General features: G+C 41.9%; 1 protein-coding gene across 1 annotated transcript; it reads right to left on the reverse strand.

The window, feature by feature from the left end:
• Positions 1-10538: 10538 nt before the first annotated feature.
• LOC146341657 (olfactory receptor 14A16-like) lies at positions 10539-11588 on the reverse strand. Its single transcript, XM_084807600.1, has one exon. The coding sequence runs from the start codon at positions 11586-11588 to the stop codon at positions 10539-10541; it is 1050 nt and encodes a 349-aa protein (XP_084663726.1).
• Positions 11589-12487: the final 899 nt, after the last annotated feature.

Raw genomic sequence — 12487 nt, forward strand, 5'->3', positions numbered from 1 at the left:
TTTATGTCATACAATATGTTTTATTTTGATGTCATGTTATATAAAGCATATTTTAATTAAAAAAAATGGATCCAAAGTTTTTCCGTTACTGATTCTTGTTATGATAAAACCAGGAGTTATATGGTTTTATATATACATGTTAGTTTGTAGTATATTAATCAGCTATAGATAGTTGACTGGCAGCGAAATGCTGGAAATAGAGATTGATAAGACTCAGCAAAAATTCATAACAACCTCCTTCCCAGATCTCTGCTTTGTGTGAATAGATCTCTCCACAACTAGTTGCCTGAAAGCTAGGAATGACATTTTTATGTTTAAAGGCAGTTACCTGATTCGCACAATCAAAACAAGCCACCATGATTTAAATATAAGCTATGGTGGCTTGTTGAAATTGGTGGTGTGTGCTGGCACAGGTACCATTAGCCTAATTACCCACCCAGGAGCAGCTTGTTATGTTGTCTGAACCCATGAGGTGTATGAGGTGGAAACAACCCTCAAATAACCCATGACCACATTGGCTTGTTTGATCATCCAAACAGACCCAATAAGTAATTTGCTACCAGACTATAATAAGAGGGGATAACTATCATTTTCATGGACTGTATGTCATTTCCCATTTAGGAACATAGGTAGTCTCCTTCTACTGAGTTGGACCCTTGGTCAATCTAGCCCAGTATTGTTTACACTGATTGGCAGTGGCTCTCCAGGGTTTCAGGCAGGGATTTTTCCAGCCCTACCTGGAAATGCCAGGGACAGAACCTGGGACCTTCTACATGCAAAGCATGTACTCTGCCACTGAGCCACAGCAACTTCTTCAGCCATTTGCTGCAGGTTAGCTGTTGGCAGAGGACAGATATTATGTTGAAATAGATGAATGATTGACCAGGCATAGTAGTCCATATCCTCTCTCTCTCCCTCTCTGCCTCCCTCCCTCTCTTATGATCTTAATGCTAATATAATTACTTCTGATAAACACACACTGTAGCTACAATGCGGTTAAATCAGTAAATAGTGTATACTGAAAAATGGCTTGATGCATATTAACAAGACTACATCAGTTTACATCCCAATGTGTCTAATGTAGGTGTGGTTTGATATGTAAGAATCCAAAGTTAGTTGCACTCGTGTCCCACTGAAATCAACACTGCAGTTTGGCTGTGACTGTCTAAAGTGTTATTGATTTCAGTGGATTTAAAACATGGCAAGTATGATGATGGGAGCAGTCTGATAAATGTAAAATGTCTGAAGTCTACGTAGCTCTAGTTTGTGTGCCGCACTATTAATATGATCTTCATACCTCTGCTGAGATTTAGCAGCAACAAATAAAGGAATTGAGGTGTGATGCGGAATTGATGTATATATTTCAGAAGAATACAGCAGTGAATTATAGGGAAAGAAAAATGCTAAGAAGATTCTACTTGATCAGGAAGTGAGTTAGGAAATAAAATCAGAAAAAGATGACAGGAAATTCAGAACGGGCAAAGAAGAAAAACTGAGGCAGAGGGAAAGTTAAGAAAGGTACAGATTTGATAATAACATTTTAAAAGCCTACTGTCTTTTCCAGCTGATGTTGGAAATATTCCTCCATATCCTAGGTTGGCATAAAATGTGTTCTTGGTTGATTCACCCACCCATTTATTCATCCATCAGTTAGAATAACTAGCAGAATGTCCATGTTTATGTCATTGGCTTATTTTTTAGCTTCCTCTTGTCATTGGCTTATTTTTTTAGCTTCCTCTTCCTTTGAGGTTGGAATTAGGCAAACCTGTCACTCTGCCGGTATAAGCTATGTATCTTGCTGATTTCAAGCAGTACTAAAAATGCGAGAGCATGGGGAGGAAATGAGCAAAGGCATATCTAACATAATGGTTTCTAGGGATTAACTCACTGAAAGTTCTAGATAGCTTTACAATGAAGCCCCAGAGACCAAACTTGGTCACTCTTAACATCCCTTTTTAGAGCATTTTTTTTTATTTTACAAGACTCCGTTTACTGTATTCTAATTATCTAAGTAGATACGTATGTTCTATGGTGTACTGTATGAAGTCAATTTTAGGAGCAGTATAACTAGTCGGGGTGGAAGGGTTGTCCCAGGTGCAATAGGATCATCAAAAGTTATGTAGTATATTAACATTTGTTAAAATGATATTACTTTTTCTAAAGATTTCTTTTCAGTCTAGAATAATAAGGCTTATTTCAAAAAGAGGAGATGAAAAACTAGACCTTGGCCAACTCAAAGTACAATCCTAATCATGTCTACTCAGAGACTAGGTCCACTGAGTTCAATGGATTTACTCCCAGGTAAGTGTGCATAAGATTGCAGCCTCAGAAACTTAAAGAAGGCCAGGGATTGCCAATTTACATATTCTCATGAAACACTTCAGCTTCTATGGTCAACTGATTTAAAAAGAAATCAGTGGAAAATCTTAGTAAAAGTGTCTTTTCACTCTTACTGGACCCAGAATCCCTTTCATGCAGACCTCCAGTACAGACGTCTGATGTAGAGCTTCTGTAGCATCACCAAGTGACTGGTTCTGGTGGTGCTGCTGGTTTTATCATGTCATATTACATGGCCAAAAACCCTGTTCTTAAAAGAAAAGATTATATTACAGTGGATTGGATTGGAATAATTTGCTAAATCAGACCAATGATACAGTAATCTGATACAGTATCCTTCACGAAAACTAGAAACCTGATGCCTTTGTGAATTCAGGATACGATGGTGGTAGCCATAGGTTTGGGAATTCCTACTTATGGTGAAGCAATGCATCACTTTAGTTCAGCAAGGTCCAAAGAAGCTTATGAGGTCATAAATAGTCCTTGAGATCATAATCCAATACAATCTACTACAGGTCTCTTCAGTTGTAGCATTGCAGTGTCTGTATCGTAAAACCTGGGCCTTTTCCGCCTTTCATGGTTGCTTCTTAACTGTGCTGGCCAGAATGTACATAGGCTCCCCATATGTGTAGCAGCTGTGAACTGCATCATGCTCTGCTAAATGGGTAGCAACTCTGTTGAGGATTTGTTGTTGTTATTGTTAGCTGGCCCAAAGTACAGAAAGTTAAAGCAAAATTTAGGGCTTCAATATTTAGTCAATTAATCAGCTAGATGAATGAATTAAAAACCCTTTTATCAAGTAAAAATGTTCTCACAATTAACTGGGCATCAAGATTTTTAATGTTTTAACATTAATGTTTTCACATCCAGAGGGGCAGTTGTGGTTAGGCTGTTACAGTAAGACTGGAATGGCAGGATTGTAATGTCACGATTGGGCCCAGACTCCTTGCAGAGACCATGGAATCAGAGTCAGAGTCAGAAGGAGATGGGCCAGGGGGTGGGGGAAGAAATTCCTCCAAGAGCTCAAGAAGACAGTGAAGAATCTTCTCAAGGGCAAGCTAAACAGTTACAGTAGCAAGCCCCAAACATCCCTTCTCCTTCTGTGGGAACTCAGCAACTTATGGAAGAGGAGGAGGTGATCATGGTAGATGAGATGCAGAACTTAGAGGGCAAAGCAAATGAAGGAATTCAGGCAGTCTACCAGGTTGGCCGATCACAGGAGGCCTTTAGAGAAAGAGAACGGGACTGAGAAAGCTTTTCAGGTTCTGTGCTAAGGTGTAACATTAGATTTGCAACAACTTTCTATCCTACCATAGTGCATCTATTAAAGAGATCTTTAAGTACGGATGGATGGACTCACCCATCCCGCCTCACATGCCACTCACCAGACTCCTGCCCTTGCTTGCCACACAGTCTGTGGGTGCCTGGAGAGCAGCCTTCCAGTCCCTCACTGAGCTGCCATTTTATGCAAAATGGTGGCTCAGACTTTTCCATAAAGGGCCATTTTATGCAAATGGTGGGAGTAAAGTGGCCCATTTACGCAAAATTACAAGTACAAATGGTCTTACACCTGTAATCTTGCATAAGTGGGCCACATTTTGGCTGCCATTTGGGTAAAATGGCCCTTTATGAAAAAGGCTGAGTCACCATTTTGTGGCTCAACAGGGGCATAGGGATCCCCGCACTTGCCTGACTTGGGGGGTGCCAATTCAGCCAAGTGCAGGGATCCACGGACTGATGTCTGGGGGGCTGAGCAGGCAAGAAATCGCCAGGCTTCAAGCCACAACCAGACGCCCGTGACATCCCTATCTTTAAGTAAGGTAGTTAGGGTTGGGGCAGCTTAGTCAAAGAAGTAGAATCCAAATTGCTGATAGACTGTTTCACATAATAAAGCCCACAGACTTGGAGATCGTGTCTTTGTTTGATGACTACACACCAGGAGGGCTAACAACCTGACAAACAAAGAATCTTGTAGAACTTTAAAGGCAAAGGGTAAGTCACGACTTGAGTCCATTGCTTTCAACTGGACCTAAGTAAGTTAGTCTGGATGTATGATGGCATCTCATGGACTAGGTTCCACTTCATCAGACACATTTGACGAAATGGATTTTAATCCATTGAAACTTATGCCACAATAAATCTGTTAGTCTTTAAGGTGCCATAAACCTTCCTGTTAATTTGTTAAGTTATTCTTAATCTAACTACTTTTTTTTAAAAAAAAAAGTTGCAGATGGCAAGCATCCTATTATATGACACATTTATTCTTTGTGAGACAAGAGGGGGATATAGGAAGCTGCCTTGTACTGAATCATATCATTGGTTTATCTAGCCCAGTATTGTCAACACTGACTGGCAGAAGCTCACTAGTTTTTCAGACATGATTCCTTCCTAGCCCCATCGGTTTCAGTATGAACTAAATGTGACTAACTAAGGTTGAATCAAACCCAAAGTAAGTACACCTCTCCTATAGAACTAGTGTCATATGCAAATTGATAAAGATATTAATTAACTAATCAACTAAAATTCCTACAATGAGATGATGTGCAGTGTAATCCTATACACTGCTGCATGTCCACTCAGAAGTAAGCTCAACTGACTTCAATGGGACTTACACCTAAGTATGTATAACATTGCAGCCCTCCTCAACAATGGACAGCTAATTTCTCCCTGACCACCACTAGAAAATGTCTGAAGTAATGGCTGTTATAGTGTTGGACATTGGTGGTTGTATACTCCGGATGTCTCCTCGCTGTAGCTGTGGAAACATATTATCATTTAGCTCATGGTGTCAGTAAAGCCTATACAAAGTTGTATTATTCTTACAGGAGCAATAATTGATTCATAGTCTTGAGACAATGGATGAAATTGTTAAAAACCACAGTTAAAAATGGTCTCCAATATGAAAGCATTACTTCATTTTAGGCCATTCAATGTACAATTAGTGATGAAGTAGAAAAACTACACTAAGGCAAAGACCTTATATGTGTAGTTTTCAAAGATGACAGTGAAAATCAATGCACTCTTACTGAAAAAAGGCAGCAACTGAGATATAATCTTTAAATTAAATTGTTCTATAACAAAACACAAGTTAGCAGCAGGAATAGAGATCAACACTGCATTCTTGGTTGGAAGCAAGCTTCCACAGGGCACTTTGGCATCCTTATTCTACATCCTGTAGATTACTGGGTTCATCATTGGAGGCAACACAAAATAAATTGCAGCAAGCATCTGGTCCAGACTGTATGAAGAGTTGGGGTTGGCATGAGATAAGTAAACAGAACAGTGTCGAGTAATAGGGAGACAACAGTGAGGTGGAGAATGCAAGTAAAGTGAACTGAGAGAAACCAAAATTCACAGATGTCTCTATCCTGAATCAAGACTGGATCTTGGCACTGAATTGGCAAGAACGCTTATACAGAAAAAACCCTGCCCAATTCATAATAAGGAGGTGGGGGAGGCATGTACAGAAGGATTTTTGCCTTCTTTCCAGTAGGGATATATGGATTTTGTTAAATGTGATCTGTCTGTGTTTCGCAGATTGTCAGGCATCTTTCATTCCATCATCTGATAACTGACAGAACCTAATATTTTTTAGGAATGTACAAGAATTTTGTTCCACTTGCCAAGTATGCATTAGCACAAGTGTGCATTAGTATTAATGCCCATTAGTGAAAGTGCCCATGAGCATTAATGCCCATTAGTGAAAGTGCCCATGAGCATTAATGCCCATTACTGCAAGTGCATACTTGCAGTAATGCCCATTAGCACAAGTGCAAATTTGTGCAACCCCCCCTCCCAAAGTAAAACCAGTTCGACAAATCTGCAGAATACCTATGGCTTAGAAAAAGCCAGAGTACTGCAGAATCCACAAGTCGGATTCATAGAAATCCAGAATCATTTGAATCTGTTGCAGATTTCTCTGACATTCCTACTTTCCAGTAATAGCATCCTCAGCAATGTGGTTGAAATCTGCACATAATACACACTAATGACCACAAAGCAGCTAAAGCCAATGGATACAGTATAATATTAGTTGAGGACATATAAAGTAGAAAAATGGAATATGCAGACAAAATTGAAACACAAATGGTCCTTGTACCAAATGTACAGAAAAAAAATGAGTTGTGCAATGTATCTAAAATACACTGAGACCACCAGAAAACCCTCTTATTGGGGTCAAAAAGGGTATGGGGGGGGGTCATATGAAATTGCATATATCATTTTTTTATTGTTTGAAATGTGGATATTTGAGTAAAATATATTTGACCTCCTTGTATATAATTTTGATCTAAAATAACTTTGATCTAACTTTGATCTACTTGTATATGTAGAGTGACTCTTTGAGTAAAGTAAGGTTGAAGTTAGTTACTAGGTCCAAATTTCTTATTCCCAGTTCCTTACTTGAAAGCCCAAAACAGTGGTGCATAAGGAGCCTGAGTAGGAAATGGAATGTATACCTCCTGCACACTAAAATAAGGTTTGGGTTTACCCAGGCCCCATCGACATGGAGACGCGTTCCAAAATGATTCTGTTTAAAACCCCATTTTCATGAAATCGGATTTGCTCCTCCCATGGTGCATGCAGTCAATTAAAGTGGGGTAAAACTGCTTTTGCATGGCAGACTGTGGGTGGAGTCTCAGCATCCACAAGCTTCCTAAAAAAACCCAAACCTATAGGCTCTCCACCCCACCCTCTCAGCCCTGCGCTTAAGTGCAGTGGAAGTCAATGCCCAGATCAAGGGAGAGGAGTGTGTGTCCCTGTGTGCACCTTCCTCTCTCCCAGCATCCCTGAGCAGTGTACTCAGCAGCAGCAGCAGGGCCATGGGAGCCAAGCGGGTAGTGCAATGGAGGATCCATGGTAACACTTTGTCTCCATGGCGGCGGCGGTGCCCCTAACCCCCAGGCAGCAGGCAGAGCAGGGGGCTGTTTGCAGAGCATATGTGGGTGGAGTCTCGCAGCATCAACAAGAGGGGAAGGGAAGGAAGGAAGGAAGGAAGGAAGGAAGGGAAAGATGGATGGATGGATGGATGGATGGATGGAGAATTTGGAATATCACATACATTTGTTTGTTTATAATTTAACTTCTCCCAGAGGTCTCAAGCAGTGCACTCAGCAGCTATTCGAAGGTGTGCTCCTCAAGGGCAGATGTAAAACAATAGGCTCCAGGCTCCAGAGAGGCCCTTACCTGGGCGGCTATTCAGTAGCCGCCCAGCCCAGCCTCCCCCCCCCCAGTTCTTCTCGCACGTAAAAGGCAGTGGGCGCAGGGTTCCACTAGGGAAAAGAAAACATGATCATTCACAGGTGTGTACCTCTGGAAAAGCGAATTTCAATACTATTAGCTTCCCAGCCCTTTTCTCTGCTCCTTGCTCTTAAGTACAATGGAGGTCAATGGGAATTCCATCAGAGGAAACATGTTTAGCAGGCTATTGAGGCTCGTTTAGGAAAAACAAAGCATGATCGTTTGCTGGTGCATACCCTCTAGAAAAACGCTTATGATGCAACTTTCCCTTCCTCCTATCACCACTGCTCCCCTCAGCCGGCTGAAGTCAGTATCACTAGTTGAGGTCACACAGACCCAAAACCTCACTGAAGCTGGCATGATGGGATAAAACTGTGATAAAACAACTTTGCAAAAATGCAGTTTTTCCGACAGAAAAAACTGCAGGTGCTGCAGAGTGGGGGAAACATCATGTGCCACAAATGCCTGTAAGGCGCAATAGAACTGGAGTAACTCCCCCATGTAGATGGGTCCCCAATAGCATGTATTTCCAAGACAACTGTCCCCTTTGAGATGTGCAACCATTGTCTCCAGTCAAAAGCATCACTCTCACAAAACACACATTATAATCCATTGTTACCCGAGGAAAATGTAGGAATAAGGAACTGCGGATTTTTCTCCCCCAAGTCTGCTTTCAGCCACCCCAAATGGCCCAAAGAGACTGTTTCCTATGAAGCCCCATAGTATCATGTCCTGCCCAATACTCTGTTTCAGCATGAGACACTGTTAAGTGCACTGCCCAATGGCAATAAAAATCAATATATGTATGAATTCATAACAAAGCTTTAGGCCACCCCAAATGGTTCATTGATGCAAGCAGAAGATGATCACATGCATAACTCTGGAGGCTTGTGTCCGGCCCAGGGCTTTGTTTTTGTGCAGTACAGTGTTACGCTTCTGGCCCTGATATCAGTAATAGCCAATATAGGAATAAATGAATAAGGACATCCCATAGCTGACAATCTCCTAATAGTGTGGCTGTCAGGAGAACAGGTGGGTGAAAAATCCCCAGCTCATCCATTCAGATTGTCTTGCTATGCCTCCTTGCTGTCACTTGCTGCTGCCAAGAGTCAGCTCTTGCTTTTCCACTACTTGCTCACCTGTATCCTTGTAATATGACCATTTTAGGATGCACCTGCTGAATTCACACCTGGACATTAACTGCTGTAGGTGTCATTTTGGAGGAGCACTGTGCCTTGTAGAGATGCGTCAGGCAGCAAATTCATCAGCTGCATCTGCAGCAAGTGATAGGAAACCTGCTATACTGTGGAATTTCTGCCAGGACATTCATGACCATTTATCTTGTGCTCAGGAAGCAGTGTGCCTTCTATGGATGTGTCAGAATGAATCAGGGTTGCATCCAGATTTGGACAGGTGCAACTGGGCTGGTGGAAGGGGATGTCCCTACCCCATTCTTCCTACAGCAGCCCCCCAGGCCCCTGAAAATTCTACAGATAGGGTTGGGGGACCCTGCTGAATGGGGTGAGCTGTGGTCCGGGGGAAGTGAGATTCCCAAATCAGGCAGAGGCAGCTTCCATGAGAAGAGCCCTTCCATCCAAGGAAGGGAGACCTAGGATCCAGCTCTGTATGTAGCAAGTAATGGGGGAAGCTGCTCATCCTGTTAAATAAAATTTGGACTCATTCCCCTCAGCCCAGTGTCAAGCTGAAAGACTAAGGCAATGTTTGAGTATACGGAGACAACGGCAGCAAGGGGGCACATTATATATACATTTTCCCTCACTACCTCCAAAATGTATCAAGAAACCAGAGAGAGAGATCCCCAATACTGCTACTCCCAACTAATTCCATTACACCATAGAATTTTCACTCACTTATTTATTAAACCCTTTTTTATGCCTAAGGTAAAGATAGGTGCAGGACAAAACAATGTTGTGTTAAACAAAGGTATAGCCATTTTTATTAAGAAGAATAAAACAATATAATGTTCTAACGTATTGTTACTATTACTTTAAAAGTTGTATTTTAAATGCTACTGATGTTATTACCATAAGAACACGGCTATGGAAGTTTTGGTTCCTTCTCCTAACAAACCATATGCAGATTCCCCTATCAAGCTCTGCACCACTTAACTCACAGGCCTGGCACTGAGGGCTTGATAGGTAGTCTTCTTTCTGGTGGGGTCTGGTTACAGACAGAAGCCTTTCAGGCTGTCCCCCAGAAGTCTTCAGTTTGGTCCAGCAGTTGCTCTGTCTTCAGACCACTGCCATCAGCTGACACTCAGGCCTCAGTTATTCCCCAAAGGCTGCCTCAGGAGTCTTCCTCTCATCACTCACTGACCTTCTTCCACTCCTGTCTTGAGTGCTTTCAGTTTTCAACTACAAGCTGCCAAGTTGCCTACCCCACCCCACCCCACCCCGCCCTGCCCTGTCCCACCCCACCATCACTGCTGTCTTGATGCTTTTCTTCCTGGCTGACTTCTTCCTCAGCATCTCTCATTGACACTCTACCTCTCTGACTCTCAAGGGCTCCTTATATACTTTCCATTCAGAAACCTCAAGCCAATCAGCTTCATCATAGCCAACATTCAATCACAATGTTTAAACAAAACAAAACCAGGTCCAATGATCACCTTTAGAATGTTCAAGCAATCTGCAATCAGATTATACCAGTTTGGATTGTACCTTCCCATATTAAAACCAGGAATCTAACTTCACATCATCACCCTCTTAGTGGTAACAACCAGCATAACATTTAAACGCCATATTCTGGCCCTAGCTGAAAGAAAAAGACCAAAATAGCATTTTATGAATAAACCTTTCAAATGTCAGTCCTTGTTTCAAAACAATACATATAAATATATGAAACTTTTATTTCACAATTCAGTTTCTTCACAGAGAAAAATTTGTAAGTGAGCATAATATACAAGACCAGGGAAAGTCATCACTGCTTACGAAGCACAGAAATTAAGGATCGTTTGCCTTAACTTTCAATTTCATTGCTTTTAGGTGCATGAGTGGAAATTTTAACTTCCTTAACTTTTGTCTTAATCCAACGGGTTTTGTTCTATGTTTGCTATAGGTTGTATTCTTGGTTGGATGCTTCCAGTAAAGCAACTTCCATAAGGCAGCTTTGATATCCTTATTCCTCATGCTGTAGATTATTGGGTTCATCATTGGAGGCAACACAGAGTATATCACAGCAAGTACTTCATCCAAATTATATGAAGAGCTGGAGGTTGGTATCACATAAGAAAAGATGCCAGTACCAAGTAATAGGGAGACAACAATGAGATGGGGAATGCAAGTAGAGAAAGCCTTTTGCCTGTTAGCCATGGAGGGCATTCTAAACACTGTAGTAAATATCTGCACATAGGACATGACAATTAACACAAAGCAGGTAAGACCTAATATTATGCTGAAGAGGAGAACCCAGATTTCACTGAAGTATGGATCAGAGCAGGAGATCTTGATTAGGTGTGGGATTTCACAGAAGAACTGATGGATGATGTTGGAGCAGAAGGGCAGTGAAAAAATGGTACCAGTGTGCAGAGCAGCATTGAGCAACCCTGCCATCCATGCCCCACCTGCCATCTGGATACAGCTTCCCCACTTCATCATAGACGTGTAGTGCAGTGGGTGGCAGATGGCAACATATCTGTCATAAGCCATGGCAGTGAGAAGGAAAATGTCTGATGACATGAAGAAGAGGAAGAAAAGCATTTGCGCAACACATTCAGAATACGAAATCCGTGTCGTGTTCGTGAGGGCATTGGCTATTGATCTGGGAATGGTGACAGAGGTGGAGCCAAGGTCACCAATTGATAAGTTGACAAGGAAGAAATACATTGGGGTCTGAAGGTGGGTGTTAAGAGCTACCAGAGTGATGATGAGGATATTTCCCATAAGGATAGCCAGATACATTGCTGTGAAAACCACGATGTGCAAAATCTGAAGTTCTTGTTGCTCTGAAAACCCCAGAAGCAGGAAATCTGTTATGATAGTTACATTAGGCATAGCTTCATTGATATTTTGACTGTTGGAGGAAGAAGAAAGACCATAATGCATTCCTTGCTGGTGTGTAAGAATATTGTAGAAGGAGCTGAAATGATCAGATAGATACAGCAGGGGGCAAGGGAAGGGAGTAGGTTGCCCAGGCAATGGAAAAAGAAGGTTGGTAGTTGATGTGGAGGGAGGGGGGAAGAAGCAAGAGCTGGAGTGAGGGAGTCATGGCTGACAGAGAGGAAAGCTAAGGGAATTCTTCATGAGGCAAAGGAGAAAGCAAGCAGTGAAAGAAGTCAGGAATAACCTGAGACAACAGAAGTGTGAGAGTAAAAAAATGTGACACATATAGAGAAGCAGTTACTATTTACAGAAGTGGTGTCTGTTCCTGAAAGGAGGCCACCTTTTAAATCCAAGAGACAGTCCATCAAATTACCAACTTTCCAGCCTGACAGAAGCTGAAGGAGTGACTAAGGGTGCAATCCTATGCATGCTTAGACTGAAGAAAGGCCTACAGCTCCCAACATGAGATTTGTGATGTGTTTCCAGCCTGACAGAAGCTGAAGGAGTGAATAAGGGTGCAATCCTATGCATGCTTAGACTGAAGAAAGGCCTACAGCTCTCAACATGCCCCAGCCAGACATGCTGCCTGGGCCATGTTGGGAGTTGTTGCCCCTTTTATTATGAATCAAACAACCTTTTTTCTTGGAAGTTTTTCTGCAAGTCAGAAAACAAAAAAGATTCTGCACATGTGCATAAAGTGCAATCAGTTTAAACCGATTTTTGTCAACGTTCTGGACACTAGTCACAGCCCAGACAAAGCTAAGGAAACACCTCCAGAAGATGGAAGTGTTTTATTTTGAATTTATGACAGAATGCAAAGGAAACCACCATAATAAGAGGTCATGGCAGGA

This window comes from Heloderma suspectum, chromosome 6, assembly GCF_057233095.1.
Source record: "Heloderma suspectum isolate Gila_16-S chromosome 6, 16-S_ref, whole genome shotgun sequence".
NCBI lineage: Eukaryota > Metazoa > Chordata > Lepidosauria > Squamata > Helodermatidae > Heloderma > Heloderma suspectum.

Coding starts and splice junctions, on each gene's coding strand:
- LOC146341657 (XM_084807600.1), bottom strand. CDS start 11,588: ATGCCTAATGTAACTATCATAACAGATTTCCTGCTTCTGGGGTTTTCA.